This window comes from Adiantum capillus-veneris, chromosome 25 (genome assembly GCF_014529385.1).
Source record: "Adiantum capillus-veneris isolate H3 chromosome 25, ASM1452938v2, whole genome shotgun sequence".
Taxonomy (NCBI): Eukaryota; Viridiplantae; Streptophyta; class Polypodiopsida; order Polypodiales; family Pteridaceae; genus Adiantum; species Adiantum capillus-veneris.
Window position 1 is genome coordinate 28,890,213 of NC_140955.1, and position 18,223 is coordinate 28,908,435.

General features: G+C 40.3%; 2 protein-coding genes and 2 pseudogenes across 2 annotated transcripts; 3 read left to right on the top strand and 1 right to left on the bottom strand.

The window, feature by feature from the left end:
• Positions 1–416: 416 nt before the first annotated feature.
• Positions 417–1,424, bottom strand: LOC147424633 (chlorophyll a-b binding protein, chloroplastic-like; annotated as a pseudogene).
• A 703-nt stretch (positions 1,425–2,127) lies between these two features.
• On the top strand, positions 2,128–8,744 carry LOC147424634 (syntaxin-52 pseudogene; annotated as a pseudogene).
• Positions 8,745–15,123: 6,379 nt separating this feature from the next.
• LOC147424635 (uncharacterized) lies at positions 15,124–15,753 on the top strand. Its single transcript, XM_086499970.1, has one exon. The coding sequence runs from the start codon at positions 15,124–15,126 to the stop codon at positions 15,751–15,753; it is 630 nt and encodes a 209-aa protein (XP_086356096.1).
• A 1,171-nt stretch (positions 15,754–16,924) lies between these two features.
• On the top strand, positions 16,925–17,944 carry LOC147424636 (uncharacterized). The gene has a single exon (XM_086499971.1). It carries the CDS (start codon positions 16,925–16,927, stop codon positions 17,942–17,944), a length of 1,020 nt encoding a protein of 339 aa, XP_086356097.1.
• The last annotated feature ends 279 nt before the right edge of the window (positions 17,945–18,223 follow it).

Sequence of the window (18,223 nt, forward strand, 5' to 3'; positions counted from 1 at the left end):
GAGAGAGAGAGAGAGAGAGAGAGAGAGAGAGAGAAACAATTGATACTGCAATGTGAGCCCCTTTTCTGGATTGCTTGCTTCCTCTTTGTCGTGGATCTCTCTCTCTCTCTCTCTCTCGCATTCAAGCCAGACTTCATTATCTTTATTAAGTGGGAGAGATGATCAAATGAGAGGCATTTGGTAAGAGAACAGTGGGCAAACTTTTGATGTAAATAACAACCAAAATATACATGTTTTGTAATCAAAAGTGACTCATATCCTCAAGGTAATGCAATGAAACATGATACAAGTAAATTGACAAAACAGTAGCAAGACCTTCCAACCAAATAAAAGGTTTTTACGAACTTCTCAATTGGCATACAAAGGAAGTGAGTGTCAATATCTGCTCCAAGTGATGGAGGTACAACGATCATTGCTCACTTGGTCAAGAAAGCCGAGAAAACAATGTTGTGACCAGGGTCGAAAAGATGGGCGATAAGGTTGTCAATGGGGCTAATGCCCCTGTAGATTGCTTGGAACCAAGCACCCATAACGGCCAACATAGCGAGTATGTCATTCTTTATCTCCTTAGTCCTAAGATCCTTGATCTTCTCAAGAGAACCAGAGCCCCAGCCGAGAGGATCGAACCAGAAGCCATCGGGATATCCAACATCTTTGCCTATTAGCTTGTTATTGGTGAAGATGGGGTCAGTATTCACTGATCCTGGAGTAATGATGTTTGCCCATCTTCGTCCCTTAGCTTAGCCTAAGAATATAAGCTCCACTATGAACAGGATAGTCGTAATTGTGAAATACTCGGTCTTTCCAGCTAAGTACCAGGATGGGGTGTTCAAATTCCTGCTTTGGAATGAATATTTCAGCAGCACCCAACATAGCCACAAGAAGATTTAGAAATATTCTCATGTAGGAAAATGGAGTCTTTTTTCAGTGTTTTTCATACCATGCATAACATTATGAGCTTCTGCTCGAGAGGCACTACATACCTAGCAAGGTACGATTGGGGGCAGTGGACCCCCGGCCCCCCCATCGGTGGTGTCTCTCACAGAAACTCATGATGTTGAGGTAAGTCACAATGTGGGAATTATTGTGAGAATTTGTCTAAAACTTCTTGTGAGCCCACCTACAGTCCACTATCTCTGATTACACAAACCACTTGAGAAGCTCGGGCTCGGATCCAAGACCAAGGGGGTCAAATCCAAAGTCCCCATGTAGGCTTCCATCAAGCCACTCCGAAGGAATGCTGCCAGGGAACCGCAAGGCCTGTCAGTTGTCGCCGTTGAAACAGTGAGGGCCCTCTTTGATGGAACAAATGTAGCTTCTGCGGGTGCAGCACGCAATGCCCGTCCAAACACAAAGGAGCTCCTGCTCATGCTGGATGCTGCCATAGCTATGAGACTGCTAGAGGAGCACACCGCAAACGCCATAGCCACAAGCTCGCGGTGATATATTTCACCTGCTGCTCTCTATTCCATTGGGCGCCCACAAGCACAATGACTCTCTCTCTCTCTCTCTCTCTCTCTCTCTCTCTCTCTCTCTCTCTCTCTCTCTCTCTCTCTCTCTCTCTCTCTCTCTCTCTCTCTCTCTCTCTCTCTCTCTCTCTCTCTCTCTCTCACACACACACACACACACACACACACACACACACACACACACATAGTTTATAAAAAAAACTCTCTGAAAGAGCGCGCGCCTCTCGCCCCTCTCTCTCTCTCTCTCTCTCTCTCTCTCTCTCTCTCTCTCTCTCTCTCTCTCTCTCTCTCTCTCTCACAGTTTTTAGAAAAAAACTCTCTGAAAGAGCGCGAGCCGAGTTCAGAGAGTAAAAAAAACTCCGAGTTTTTTTAAAAAAACTCTCTGAACTCGGCTCGCGCTCTTTCAGAGAGTTTTTTTTTTAAAACTGTGAGAGAGAGAGAGAGAGAGAGAGAGAGAGAGAGAGAGAGAGAGAGAGAGAGAGAGAGAGAGAGAGAGAGAGAGAGAGAGAGAGAGAGAGAGAGAGAGCGCATATTGTTTTTTCTGCTTGACATTGGCGTGATGTGAGGGACTGTGAATGCGTTTTGAAGGTGCCCCCGCCCTTCGTTCCCGCATGAACTTGGGACCTCTCTTCCTTTGCACGTCATTGTAGGGTCATATATGATGGCACAGAATGATTCATGGATCCAAGAGTTTGAAGATGCAGTCTGGCTTGCAGAGGATATAGCAGCCTACATTGCATAGCGCCACTCCGTAGCCCCCATTGGCAGTGGGTCCCGTGCTGCTAACAATTCTCGCCTCGTTTTTGCCACAAGCTAGTAATACATGGCTCTCTCTTTGACCTCCTATGCTCACTCAGTCATCTCTTAGTGATATTGCATGTTTGTTCTTTTGAAACTTTGTGTTGTGGTTGTCTGTGAATCCAAAATTGCCTCACTTACTAATGGATCCCTTAAAGTTGTCCATGTGCTCAATGGCACTCTGATCGTATATGATTGCTTGTTGTGTCTTGACTGTGTAGAGTGCGCAGGTGATGGAGAAGGTAGAAAAGAACACTACGCACACACACCAACACACATTGAGACACACACACACACAATCGTTACCTTACAGCAGCAGCCATTCAACGTGTTGCTCTTCTCTTCTTCTTTACTTTTAACTATTATCCAAAGTATATTTACAACATAGTATAGTCAGTGTCCGGCCGCCCATACCACAATGGACATATTCTTTAACATCATATTCTTTAACACTCTCCCTCAAGCTCAAAGTGAGCTTGCATATGATGGATTCCCAGTGCTTCACGAAAGTAGCAAAACTTCTCCTTTCCAAGAGCTTTTGTGAATATATCCGCAACTTGATCATTTGTCTTCACATACACCAAATCAATCTCATTTGCCAAAACTTTTTCTCTAATGAAGTGATAATGTACGTCAATGTGTTTAGTGCGAGCATGGTAGACTGGATTCTTTGCCAACATGATACTGCTAATATTGTCACAATATATAATGACACTGTCAAGATAGTCAAAACAAAAGTCTACCATAAGTACTCTCAACCATGACTCTTCACATGCTGCCAAAGTTGCTCCACGATATTCAGCTTCTGTACTTGATAATGCTACGTTGATTGCTTCTTGCTACTCCAACTTATCATACCATTGCCAATGGAAAATACATAACCACTTGTAGATCTTCTATCTGAATCTGTGTAACCATAAAGACAAAGCTTCCCATTCTTTTCATAAAACATTCCATAACTGACAGTGGCTTTCACATATCTCATTATCCGTCTCACTGCATCAAGATGACTTTTACATGACTTTTGCATGAATTGATCACAACACCCACTGCATAACTCAAATCTGGCCTTGTTATTGTCAAGTAAACAAGGCTTCCAACCATCTTGCGGTACATAGTGACATCCTCAATGTAATGTCCATCATCAAACAACTTCACATTTTGATCAAGAGGTGTATCAACCGGTTTTCACACTGTCATTCCATACTTCTCAAGAATATCCAACGCGTATTGTCTTTGTATCATCCAAATTCATGATAAAGTGTTGACAATTTCAATTCCCAAGAAATATCTCAACTCACCAAGGTCCTTCATGTTGAATTCTCTCAACAAACTCTTCTTGACATGCAAAATTTGCTCATCATGACTTCCAATGAGAATCAAGTCATCAACATAGATAACAATAACGACGATCTCTTCATCAACATGCTTCAAAAACAATGAGTGATCAGCAATAGACTGTTTAAATCCAATCTTCTTCAAAAATCTGGTTATCTTTTCACACCAAGCTCTAGATGCTTGCTTCAAACCATACAATGCTTTCTTCAACTTACACACATAATATGGAAACTCTGGATGTTGATAACCCTTTGGCTGTATCATATAAACTTCTTCTTCCAAGTCACCATTCAAGAATGCATTATCCACATCCATTTGTCGTAACTTCCAACCAAACATACTTGCCATTGCTATCACCAATCTGACTGTTGTCATCTTTGCAACTGGACTAAATGTCTCATCATAATCAAGACCTTTTGTTTGTGCATAACCTTTAGCAACAAGCCTCGCTTTATATCTTTCCACACTACCATCTGACTTGCACTTGACTTTGTATACCCATTTTGAACCAATTGCTTTCTTTCCACTTGGCAAGCGAACCAAATCCCAAGTGTTATTCTTCACAAGAGCATCCATCTCATCATCCATAGCTGACTCCCATTCTGATTTTCCAATTGCCTCTTGAAAAAATGTAGGCTCTTTATTTTGCACACGTGAAACCATGTATGCATAATGTGTACGCATGTAACCGTTGTATGTCAATCTATCAACTGGATAACACACCCTCTCTGATCTTCTCAACTGTTGTGCACTCTTCTCTTCAACTCTTGCATATGGGGGTACATATTTCTCTATGCTTACTGCCAAGTGTCCTCAAATGTGGTAAACCATGCTCTTCATCAAGGCTTTCATCTCCAGAACTCTCTTCAACCACTTTCTTCTTGCCTTTCTCGTCTTGCTTCTTATCTCGCAAACGACCGCTCCATGGGTTGACACTTCCTGTACTCTCCTCTGCCATATGTGGTCCTGAAATAGTTCTTGTTGATGGTCCTGGCTTATCAGCAACATGAAGCATATTCTCTTTCTCTTCATACTCATCTTCTATCATCACTGGCTTTGGTTTATACCATGGTTCATGCTCACAAAATCTGACATCTCTACTGACATAAACTTGTCTTGTCGTAGGATCATAACACTTGTAACCTTTCTTTTCAACTGGGTAGCCCAAGAATATACACTTCACTGCCTTTGGCTCCATCTTCTTTCTTGCTTCATTTGGCACATGAACATAGCAAACACATCCAAAAACTTTCAGGTAGGAAACTGTTGACTTGATCCCATAAAGTCTCTCATAAGGTGAAATTTCATGAATGGCAGTTGTTGGTGTTCGATTCATAATGTGTACTGTTGTATGAACTGCTTCAGCCCAATATGTTAATGGCATATTCATCTCATTCATCATGGCTCTTGCAATCTCTGCTATGACTCTATTCTTTCTCTCAGCAACTCCATTTTGTTGTGGTGTGTATCTGCAAGTAATCTGTCTTCTTATGCCTTGTTCACGTAAGTAATCATCAAAAATGTGTGACATGTACTCTCCCCCTCCATCTGTACGTAGGCATTTAATTTGACAACCATTCTCTTTCTCAACCATAACTTTGAACTCCAAGAATACCTCAAATGCCTCTGACTTTGCCTTTAGAAAGTAAACCCAAGTCATTCTACTGTAATCATCCGTAAATGTGATAAAATATCGACAACCATTTGGTGTAGCATGATCACAAGGTCCCCAAATATATGAATGAACAATTTCCAAAGGACTTTGGCTAATTCTCCCCCTCTTTGGAAATGGTAAACGAGATTGCTTTCCAAATTGACAAGCTTCACAAACATGATCAAAATTCAATCTGCCAAACTTTGGTAATCCACGTACAATTTGATTTGATTGCATATGCTTTAATCTTCTAAAATTGACATGACCAATCCTCTTATGCCATAACTCTGCCCAATTATCTTGAGTGGCTGATTTGTTTGCATACATACCACTGTGTAAACATGGATCTCCAACTTCCAATGAGAACAAGCGACCTTTTTTTCTTCCACGTGCCAATATCTTGCCTGGTCTACCTTTGTGAAACTCCTCTATGAAGCAACCATAACGATTAAAACGGACTTGCAACCCTTGATCTGTCATTTGTCCAATTGATGCTAAATTCTTTGTGATTGAAGGCACATATAGAACATCTCCCAATGTGTTGTATGTCCCGCCTTTTTCTAGCAATGGAACTGAACCAACGTGTGTAATCCGATGCATAGTATCATCACCTGTAGCAACAAACTCATCCTCTTTTAATTTCTCTTTTCTGTCAAACCATTCACCATGATATGTCATATGATTTGTGGCACCACTATCTAAATACCAATCATCTGTATGATGTGGCTCCACTATGCTTCCAACAACATGCTCCATAAGAAATAAATGTTCACTCGATCTATTGTCATATATATTTTGATCATGAGGATTGTATCCAACAAAGTTTCCTCCATGTCTTCCATAACCTCGGCCTCTTCCACCACGATCACGATTTTGATTTAGCTGTGTAACATTCTCTTTCAAAGTGACCATAAATGCCACATCTGTTACAATATCCATCTCTTTGAGGATGTACAAATCGTCCACCTCCACGTCCATGAGTTCCGGCTCTCCCCCTGCCTCTTTGGCTATAATCATTGTAACTTTGACTTTGTTGGTTTTGCCATTGACCTCTTCTTGTATTGTTTCCACGACCATAGTTTCCTCTTCCACCTCTATTGTTTCCACGACCTCTAGAGTAAAAAACCTGATCTTTGAAATTGTTATTTGATGTAGAAGGACCTGAATTGCCTAACTTCACCTCTTCTTGCAAACAAAGGTTTACTAACTCTTCAAAATCAGGCATGTGTCCTCGAACAGATATAGATGTATCCAATGACTTGTATTCTGGTCCCAAACCATTCAATGTCACTGAAACTAAGTCATCATCTGGAACTTCAACATTAATGCTCGCAAGATCTTCTTGTATTTTCTTTATCTCTGTCACATAATCTGATATGGATCTATTTCCTCGCCATACACAATGTAACCTTTGCTTCAAGTGAACTTTTCGTGGTTCTGCATTGGAGCTGTTCATTCTTGCTAGTATCTCCCATGCTTCCTTTGGAGATTGAGCCTTCTTCACATGTGGTATAAAGAAGTCACTAATGCATAGTGAAATCCAATGCATCACTTTCCTTGAATTCTCGATCCACTTCTTGTAAGCTTCTACTCCTGCTTGCCATGTTTTATGTGCTTCAACATTCTCTCTATTTGGTTCCAAAACAACTTCGGGACACTCTTGTTCACCTGTAATATAATCCCATAAACCTTTGCCCATGATAAAGTTCTCCATCCTGTAAGACCATATGCTGTAGTTCTCTCTGGTCAGCTTCTCTCCAACAATCTGTGTGACTTGAGTTGAACTTTCTGCCATCTTCACTCTCTCAATTTCTTCCAAAGGATTTTGACAAAATTTTGGCAGAGTTTCGTTTGTATTTGGACAATATCTCAAGTGACAATCTCAACCAAAGTGCTCATAAACACTGACAGAAAATCTCTCACTGCCAAGGAAAAATCCACTGTCTGACTCAGTACTATGCATAAATACTCTTAAACAATGTCCACATGGACCTCTATGCAAATGCAATCCATACGTTTTCCTGTACCACATATCCATACATCCACCTTCTTCCCATAGTCGTAAACGACATATGAGGTCTTTCGCGGGACCAGCCGGGGGTTCGCTCCAGTACCTAATCCACCTTGCCAAGGTACCAAAGCTCCCAAGTCAAGGCTTCAGAAAACCTCACTCGACCCTCTCAAAGGCTGCAGTTTTCCAAAATACATTGACCGCATATCCATACATAGCCACAAAGTACTCAATCTGACAATATAACCGCCTCAACTTCTTCCCACAACCTTTCTTACATAGGCGGCTGTCCATAACGGACCCACAACAACCAAACATAATCTTCGATAACACAATATCATGATGCAAAAGCTCTATGTCGCTCTCCAAAACCTGTGTAAATGTTGAATTCTTCACCTATAACCTGTAAATCTACTGCCGAGTGCAAAACTGGACATCTCCTATGCTTGTGTGAGCTGGCTGTTTGCTACAGAAAATTTCAGATTTTGGCAAATCTAAGTATGCCAATGCGTCCAGAATGCCCAAAAACATAAAGATGGACTCCTAGATCACTGTATTCCGAGTTCGGGTGAGGGAGTTATGACCAAAAAACCTCTCTTTTTTGCTATTTTCCAGAGCTGTGGAAACCTGTGTATTGATTGTAGCTCCTTAAACTGAGCTCTGATACCACTTTGTAGAGTGCGCAGGTGATGGAGAACGTAGAAAAGAAGACTATGCACACACACCAACACACATTGAGACACACACACACACACACACAATCGTTACCTTGCAGCAGCAGCCATTCAACGTGCTGCTCTTCTCTTCTTCTTCACTTTTAACTATTATCCAAAGTATATTTACAACATAGTATAGTCAGTGTCCGGTCGCCCATAGCACAATGGACATATTCTTTAACAGACTGCAGACGGAATATCACCATGCTTGGTACCCACCTTGACAGCCTTCAGTCCCTCTTGAGCAATCCTTCCTTCACCAAATCTTTGAATGAAAAGGACTTAAACAAACAACAAGACAGATTTTTGAGTCTTCATTCTAGGATGAATCAGATGTCAGACAGCCTAAATTCCTCCCAAGCTTCTAACAGGATTAATCTATTGGGTCAGGATGGGAGAGGGGAACCTAAAGAGAACAACAGAACAACAGGCTTAGATAACTATGGAATTGCTGGGCTTCAATGACAGTCTGACAGATCATGCGGGAGCTTGACCTTTTGAATCATGAAGAGACAGTGACAAGCACAAAAAACATTGCCTTGGCTGTAAATGAAACGCTGGATTTGCACACAAAGCTTTTGGATAATTTAGATGAAGACACAGACATAACAAATACATAACTGAACGCTATGCAGAGGAGGCTAGGCGTACTGGGGCAGAAGACAAGAAGTGGGTGTTCAGTGATGTCCCTCATCTTGATGGTTCTTCTGATTGTGATACTAGCCCTTGTCATAATTGCGTTGATCCGATATTTGTGAGGTATGCTAGCCCTCGTCATAATTGTGTTGATCGGGTACTGTGTGAGGTGTCTTTGTGCGAGCAAAGGATTGATGGTGAGGTTTCAGTATGTGGCCCTTTGGAATTCACAAGCTGTTTTGCTGACTTCTAAAGTGACTGCTAGCAAAAAAAAAAAAAATGGTTTGACAAATAAGTAATGCATGTAATCATCATGTCTCATGATTCTATCAAAGCCGCCTCAACATTGACCATGGTTGGTGATTCAAAAGGAAGCTGTAACATAGCGTGTGTGTATGCTATGGGTAATTTCTTGTTTGGAGGACCACCTTTTATCAAGGTTGAACTACTTTTTGCCTTCTGTGTAAGCAAAGATTGGTATCTGGTTTGTCAATACTGAATACCCAGCAAGACATGAGACGTCTTATTTTGTGATGTTTGTCTTGAATTAGAGTAACGGATTAGGTTTTTCTTTATCTAGAGAGAGAGAGAGAGAGAGAGAGAGAGAGAGAGAGAGAGAGAGAGAGAGTTATTTCATGCACCATGTAGGGTGCCTGGCATTTTCTAAAAAATAAGAGGGAGAGGGAGAGTCAACAGGCATTTTTGAAATTGAAATGGACATGATATTAAGCTGAGACACATTTTTCCCAAACACCTAGGACGATGCCTTTCTAGAAAATTCTAGGCATATAACTCTATAAATTTTTGTTGTTGTTTTTGTAAATTGATTAAAAAATTCCTATATTGGTCAATTGAGGAAAAACATGATTTTATTGTAACAAAAGAAGCCTTTCATAATTAGTTATGGTGTTTGTCAGTGCTGTGTCGTGTAAGAAGGGTGTCTTTGTATGAAGATCACAACCTTGTTGATTATAGATAGGACAAGACGACATGGAAAAGATGATTGGTGTATAAATGAACTAATGAGGTGCAATAAATTGCTATCAAATTGATGTGTTTAAGATGAGGAAGGATGCACATGCTCTCAAGTATAAAAAATGACAATCAAGAACCAAAGTACTAGACATAGGAGCACTACAAATGACCTTACAAAAAGAAACTTACGATGACTTGAACATTAAGTACAGGGCTAGAGCTCTTATTATTCTATCAATCTTACTTTATGCTCAAACATGTGAAGCTCTTATTATTCTATCAATCTTACTTTATGCTCAAACATGTGAAGCCCAAGCGAGCCTAAGAGAGAAGATAATATTTTCAAATATTGTGTTTATTTTCTTAAAAGTAAACTTTGATGTTTTGGAATGTAGGAGGTAGTCTATTCATCGATAACCCTTTTTGTTGTGGTGCATGAATACATAACAAATGATAAATAATCTATTGACGATAAAATTTACTATATCGTGTTCAAACACTTGCTCGGGTTTGTCCTTGCTCGGAAAAAATTGCTCGGTTACCACACTCCTTTCTTAGTAACCAGTCGAGCTATCTTGGGGGTTGTATTATTGACTTGTATTAGGATAATATGTGTCACTTTAGTGAGTATACCAACTACAGCCATGATTGAATCATGCTCTCCTTGAGTAGAGATAATCTTGAAAAAAAATCCATACTTACATACTCTCACTTCATTTGGGGAATGTCTAATGATTGAATTTCTCATTACGGCATCTTAGTCCTCTTAACTTTGATGTGCTATCTTGAAAGATATTGGTGCATGTGTCGCAGCACATCACCCTTAAGTTTGTTTAGTGATAGCTCTTCCTTATAGCATTGAGGTCCTTTATGTACCTTGGATGTCTCACAATTGAATTATCATGAGCTTCTGTTTGGATGCTCCTCTTGAGTGAAAGATCTTTTGGAATTCTTTGGCTCCTTCTGTGGTAAGGTATCTATCATTATCCAAAAATTTCTTAACACCATTTTTTTTTCTTATGCTGTTCCATTTTGAGCATCAGACAAAAGTTTCTCATACTTGGAGTCGTTCCTTACGGCTAATCTCACTTATTAAGAATTGGGTCGTCATTAATTGAAATAGCACTTAAGAATGCTTTTTGTCTTAGGGAATTAACTACTACTACATTATCCTTTGTTGGTCTAAGAAAATCTTAACGATCAAATTCTTGTAAAATCTCAATCCATCCTTTCTGTCACGTGCTTAGAGTAGGTTGATTGAATATCCACTTAAGACTCTTGTGATCCGTTATCAATGAAATCATTTGCCCGAGCAGATAATGTTTCCATAGCTTAAGGGCATGAATAATTGCTAAGAGTTCTAAATCATGAGTTGATTAATTCTTTTCATGATCTCTCAGCTTCCATGTATTACAAACTGCAGGTCTTTACTTCTTGCGTAAGAACTCCTCCTAAGGCAATTTATTGGCACCAGTACTACTTTGAATCCTTTAGCAAAATCTAGAAACCTTGGAGTAGGTGCAAAACCAGGAATCCATTTATCTTGGAAAAACTAGAATCATGCTCAGTCTTCCACTCAATCCTTATTTCCTTCTTTAGTAATTCTGTTATAGGAGCTATGATAAGAGCATAATCTATGACAAATCATACACCAACCCGTAATATCAAGAATTTCTCACACTTCACTATTGGTAGAGGGTTGAAGCCGTTCTAGGATAACAACTTAAAACTTTAACAACACAAGACAAAAGACTCAAGACAAAATTTCCTTATCCAAGTCGAGTTCCATAGTTTATTTATGCCAAGTATTTATAAATCTAGCTTGGTTCAACAGTTAAAGGATTCTAACTGTTGGTTGTTCAAGAGCACAATAGTACAAGTGATAAGTGTTTGAAGACAAATGCTTATAGTCTACTATCTCATCAGAGTAATATTTCTTGTACACATTGCTAATAGGCTCAAATATTACAAGATTCTCGTTTGGAGGAAACACGTCTAGAATGGCATTAGGCTTAATTCTATCACTAGGATCACATTCTTTGCTTGATCAAAGACCCATCGGTTCAAGGTTGTCTTAAGACCATCTACAGTGACCTTAACTTCTCCAAAAGTTCCAAGGAAGTAGAAAACTTGGATAACCCGCAATTCATGCGCCCAACGAAGCTTCTTCAAGTCAGTGGACAAATACTCAAATTTTGTAGCATTGATGTAGAAGATACCACCCTTACTATTCCATAAAAATCTCCCAACCTTGATGGATTCCCGTTGATGGAGGAGCAAAGGCCTTCATCAAAATTTCCATCATACTTCGACGGAAATTGTAATTTGGAGAACGACACGCCTCCATATACATTATCTCAAATGTTCTAAACCTACAGTAAGCAATATTCGCATCTTCCTGAAACATCAATGCTCAGTCCTTGAGTATGTCTACCCTGCCAAACTTTATTATTTTACAAGTTTCAAACAACATTATTTTCCAGTTCGTAAACCTAGGCTCTGATACCAGGTGTGAGGTCCCCACCCCGCCATCTTAAACGACGGATTTGATGGTAAACCTGGTGGCCACTAGATCTATAGTGGAAGCAAACAAAGTGGTTCAGGATTCATCTAGCGGACGATCTCTCATCACAGAGTGAATCGAGTTCAAGCCAACTAGCAACAAGATCTAGCTCCAGCTCGCAGGGGAAGCGTGATTAACTTATCTAGCGATCCTAAGACCCACCTTTGAAGAGGAGAGAAATCCCGAGTGCCTTTTTCCCCATGTTTCATAGGCACGTACACTTGAGACTTCGTCACTCTAGGGGCAATGAGTAATACTAGTGTCGATTTATAACACTATTGGGATGGAGAGTTCCCGACCAATCGGGACCACCCTTCTCATAGGCATTGGCAACCTGAGCCAAGCCCCCACTTTCCACCCCCACACTCACACTTCCTTGTGTGTCCTAATTAATACCACAATGGTTGTTCAACATATAAGTTCCTTGATTAGATTCCAATTCACAGGGTTCGTTAAGACAGCCCTTCAACCAGTATTGCAAAGTGTCACCAAGACAGAATTTTAGTAAAAATTCTACTCAAACTTATTCATTAAAATTCCAATGTTCTGGAGGTACAACATTCCCCCTCCAACGAGAGTTTACTCCTCCCGTTGTCGCCTAGCTGCCCATACAACTAGGTATGTCCACTGCATAGAAAGCAAGACGTGGGTTCCCACCGCATAGAAAGCAAGCCGTGGGTATCCACCGCTTAACCAATAGTCATGGATTCAAGAGCCCTTAACTAAGAACTCTGCCCCCTGTGATCAGGAGGGGGTTCGGACTAGTATCAACATTGGAAATAGAAATGAACATGCCGAGCTAAATTTTCCCTAGCAGACATTCTTTCCTATTTCAAAAAGTATATCCAACAACCATTCTTTCCTACTTAGAATTTAATATACAATTGAATTCAATTGCCGAGGTTTCCGTTGGATTTCTCCAACATGTTTAGGGATATGTTATTTCTTAACTTATCATATGCAATGTTAAATTAAACAACTTGAATGAAAATGTGACCTACCTCTTTCATTTCCTCGTCAATGGCTCGTGAGATGGTCGGTACTTGGTCGTCCATGGGAGCTTTCCCCTTCCTCTTCACGTTGCTTGTTCCTGCCTCGCGGTTGTGGGAACCACCGAAGCAAGTTCTCTTTACCAGGGCCATATTATACTCACTACTAATTGACAAACTTGGAGAAAAAGAATTAATGTCCGAAAGTACCATAACAATCAAGATGACAGATTAGAATCACTGAACAATTCATTCTATACGAGATGGTTAGGTTTCCTTCAAGACAAAGTATTTTATGGATAGTACCTTACATGTTCTATGGGAACTGACTCTAAAATTTAAATACTTGGCCTAGGTAATTAAGAATTTCAGAATTTTACTAATCAAATTACTAGAGAGATGAATTAGACATGCTCAATCACCTTCCTAATGCAAGTAGAAAGATGCAAAATTACTGTATGCATAGGTGAGAGAAAATTCTCTTCTTAGTGGCTTAATGACGGATTAATTTTCCTTAATTACATACTAATCTATGAATAAATTGAATCTAACTTAGTTACACCAATATTGTGTGGTAGTAGAATGAATTTAGCCAAATCCACATCATACCGGCTTGACAATTAATTACTATGTTGACTAGCGGGAGATTTCTCTTACTAATCATGGATTAATCTATGATTATGAGAGATTAATGGTTGCATAATTAACTATTGGATTAAGAATTATATAATAGACTAATGATATGGAGAATTAGAGAGCAGTTATTGAGAAATATAGCTATGATTAAGCATAATAGATGAGGAATTAAGAGAATGATGAAGAGATTTGCAGCAAAGCATAAATTAAATCGATATTACCGTGATTAGGGGCTGAAATCCACTTGAATTTTTGATTCAATGGATTTCTCAAGACGAGAATCAAACAGCACTTCCCTCGTTTGCTTCTTCTCCAAAAACTATGTGTGCCGGCAACACCTCCCCAAGGTGTGTGTGTAAGTGTGTGTGTGTGTGTATTGAGTGAGTGTGTGTGTGTGTGTGTGAGCACACTCTTAAATAGGCCCCTCCAAGCTGAAAATCGAATTGGGTTGCTATTTGCATCTGAGAGCTACTCCACTTGTGCATGGCAAGTCCAGTTACATGCCGACCAAGTGTCCAGTTAGCTAGTGTAACTGACTCTCACACTCACTCTCAAGCTTGGCAACTCTCCCACAACTCCCACAAGAAGAGAGGGCGCCCCCTAGTTGCTAAAGCAGGCTCTGAGTGGCCTGGGACCTGTTCCCACACAGCCTCGAGCCCCGGTGCCTCCCCGCACAACCTTAGGAAAAATTGTTTTTAGGCTAAAACGGGCCAAACGAGTCGGAATTTGATGCCGTAAATTGCTATACTAAGCTCTAACTAAGGTGTATATGTCCGAGTACCTACCATATTTAGCAGCCCTCGGGGTTCGAAAATGCATTTTTTTCAATTTCGGGTACGGGTCCAGTTTTTCGAGACGGTCAAAACTAGACGGGTCGAGTGACCAAAATCTTACTATTTTTGAAAATGTTTCACAAAAATTATTTTAATTCACTTTTGGAAGCTTTATAACATTCTAAACATCATGGCACTGACAGAATTTAGAAAACTGCTAAAAATAGTAACTTTTTTCATTATGTTTATTCCAGGGTACAATGGTGCTCTTTTTGGTCGGGGTCAGAGACCTTACATTGTCTTACCCTCATCTTTTATAGGTGGCCCTCGGCACATGTACCAATTGTATCAAGATGCAATGGCAATTGTGCGTGCAAAGGGAAAGCTAGACCTATTTATCACATTCACATGTAACCCCAAATGGCCACAAATAAATGAGGCATTACTTCGAGGACATGTTTCCTCTAATCGACCAGACATAACCACCAGGGTTTTCTTTTTGAAACACTCGAGCATGATGAAGTATATCTTAAAGAAAGGTATTTTTGGGAAAGTGATGGCTTAGATGTCTGTCGTAGAGTTCCAAAAGAGAGGCTTGCCACATTCTCATACATTATTGGTTCTAGATCCTCGATGTAAGTCTCAATCAACATTTGACTATGACAAGATGGTTTGTGCAGAGATGCTAGATAAAAATCGATTTCCAGTGCTGCATGATATCATTGTTAGTTGTAACATTCATGATCCATGCGGTGAGTTCAATAGTTCATCTCCTTGCATGGTTGATGGCCCATGTATTAGAAAATATCCATGTTCATTTTGTGAGCAAACAAGCGTGGATAATAATGGCTACCCCATTTATGTGCGATGGAACAATGGCTTCACCGCCAAGGTTAGGGGTTCTACTATTGATAACCGATGGGTTGTGCCATATAATCCTGTTTTGTCAACACTATTTAATGCGCATATCAATGTTGAGGTATGCTCGACAATTTCAGCCGTCAAGTATGTCTATAACTACATCTACAAGGGGCATGATAGGGCAACTGTAAGATTTCATACATCGGTACGTGATGCAAAAAGGGTGAACATTGATGAGATAGACATATACACGGATGGCCGCTATGTATCTGCATCTGAGTCTTGTTGGAGAATTTCTGAATATCCTTTGCACAATGACGCACCAGTTGTTTAGAGATTGAGCATGCATGTTCCGGCTGGTCAAATGGTGACTTTTCAAGATAATGATAGACTTAATGATGTCTTGCAAAGAGATAATGCAGAGAAGACCACTTTGACAGAGTGGTTCACATGCAACTTGGAGAATCCTGAAGCAAACGATAGTTTGTACATTGATTTTCCTCAAAAGTGGGTGTGGAATTCGGTTCCAAGAAATGGACAAAGAGACGTCATGGAGACACTATTGGGCGGATGTATTTTGTGCAGCCCTCTACAGGTGAACGATATTATGTCCGTTTGCTTTTGACTATTTGTAAAGGATGTAAATCATTTGAGGATCTACGCTCCGCAAATGATGTATTGTTTCCAACATTCAAGGCATCATGCATTGCAAGGGGTATCTTGGAAGATGATGGGGAATGGTTCGAATGCATGGAGGAAGCTTGCAGTACACATACAGGATTTCAATTGAGACATTTGTTTGTGACCATTCTATTGTTTTGTGAACCCTCCTCCCCTCATCTCTTATGGGAAAGATTTAGACGTTTTTTGTATGAGGACTATCAACACATGTTGGAGATGAGATATGAGTTGTTAAATGGTTGTACACAGGTTGCTGAAGGGTATGTATTGAGAGATTTGCATAACATTCTTGGTACTTTTGGACGAAGTTTAACTGAATTTTTTGGAATTCCAATGCCTGATGAACGCTTTGTGACACGTGATGAAAATAGCTTGCTTTTCCAAGAGCAATGTCTTGACACAATGCAAGAGCTATCCGTGTCACGTGAAATGGAGCAGTGTCTAAATGAAGATCAAAGGATTGCTTTTGAGGCAGTGTTGCATGGATTGACTATTGATGGTGGGGCTATTTTTTTCGTAGATGGTCCTGCAGGGACTGGGAAAACTTATTTGTATAATTGTTTGTTGTCACGTGTGCGTGGAGAAGGAGAAATTGCATTGGCCACAACAACTTCTGGTATTTCAACATTGCTATTGCAAAATGGACGCACTGCACATTCTAGATTCAAGATACCCTTGGACCTTGATAGTTGTAGCACATGCAATATCCTTGTTCAAGGTCAACTTGCTGATTGCTTAGAATGTGCAAGTTGATTGTGTGGGATGAGGCTCATATGATGCATTGATATGCCTTCAAATCTTTGGACAGGTCTTTGCAAGATATCATGTGCTCAACAAATCCATTTGGTGGAAAAGTGTTGCTTCTTGGGGGAGATTTCAGACAGACCTTACCAGTGGTGTTCCAGGGAGTGCGTGCTGACATTGTTGATGCTACACTTTGTCGATCGCACTTATGGAATCGTGTGAAGATTCTTAGATTGACACATAACATGCGTGTGGGAGGTGGTGATGTTGCAAATTCTGTCTATAGAGAATGGCTTATGGATGTAGGAAATGGGACTTTGACAATCGCTGATGAACAAATGATAGAAATCCCCTGTCACATGGTGCTTTCTTCATCCTCATTGGATGTATTGATAGGTTGCATCTATTTAGAAATTGATAAAGATGTGGTCCATGCAGAATACTTCAGAGCGCGGGCCATCCTTGCTCCAAAAAACTCTGAAGTTGATATTCTCAATGCTAAGGCCCTGTACACAATGAAAGGTGATGTTGTGAAATACTTTAGTGATGACTCTGTGGCAGAAAACTCGATGCAAGATCCTTTATTATACTCTGTGGAGTTTTTAAATAGTCTCACCTTGGGTGGTGGATTTCCAACACATTGCTTGGAGTTGACAATGAATGCCCCAATAATTCTACTACGGAACATTGATCCAAGTCGAGGTCTATGTAATGGGACACGCTTGGTGTGCAAGGCATTTCATGCAAGAGTTCTGGAGGCAGAAGTTATTATAGGTACATGGGTGGGCACTCGGGTTTTCATCCCTCGAATATGTTTTGTGCATTCTGGTACAAAGTTGCCATTCGTTCTTAGACGGAGGCAGTTCCCAGTTAGATTGGCTTTTTGTATGACAATAAATAAGTCACAAGGACAAAGAATTGCCATGTTGGGCCTATACCTGGTGACACCGGTCTTCACTCATGGACAACTGTATGTTGCATTGTCACGTGCACGTTCAGCCATTGGAGCGAAGATTCTCCTACGTGACATTGATGTTATCAAAACAACTGCACTAACAACAAACATTGTGTACCATGAGATATTAAACAATGCCATATGAAGGTTCCAATCCTTCTTTCTGTATGACGATAAATAAGTCACATGGACAAAGCATTACCATGTTGGGCCTATACCTGGTGACACCGGTCTTCACTCATGGACAATTGTATGTTGCACTATCACGCGCACGCTCAACTGTTGGAGTGAAAATTATCCTACGTGATGTTGATGTAATTACAAAACAATTGCACTAACAATAAACATTATGTACCACGAGATATCAATCAATACCATATGAAGGCTCCAATCCTTCTCATCGTTGTCTTCTTCTTTATATATG

Coding starts and splice junctions, on each gene's coding strand:
- LOC147424635 (XM_086499970.1), top strand. CDS start 15,124: ATGTCTGTCGTAGAGTTCCAAAAGAGAGGCTTGCCACATTCTCATACA.
- LOC147424636 (XM_086499971.1), top strand. CDS start 16,925: ATGTGCTCAACAAATCCATTTGGTGGAAAAGTGTTGCTTCTTGGGGGA.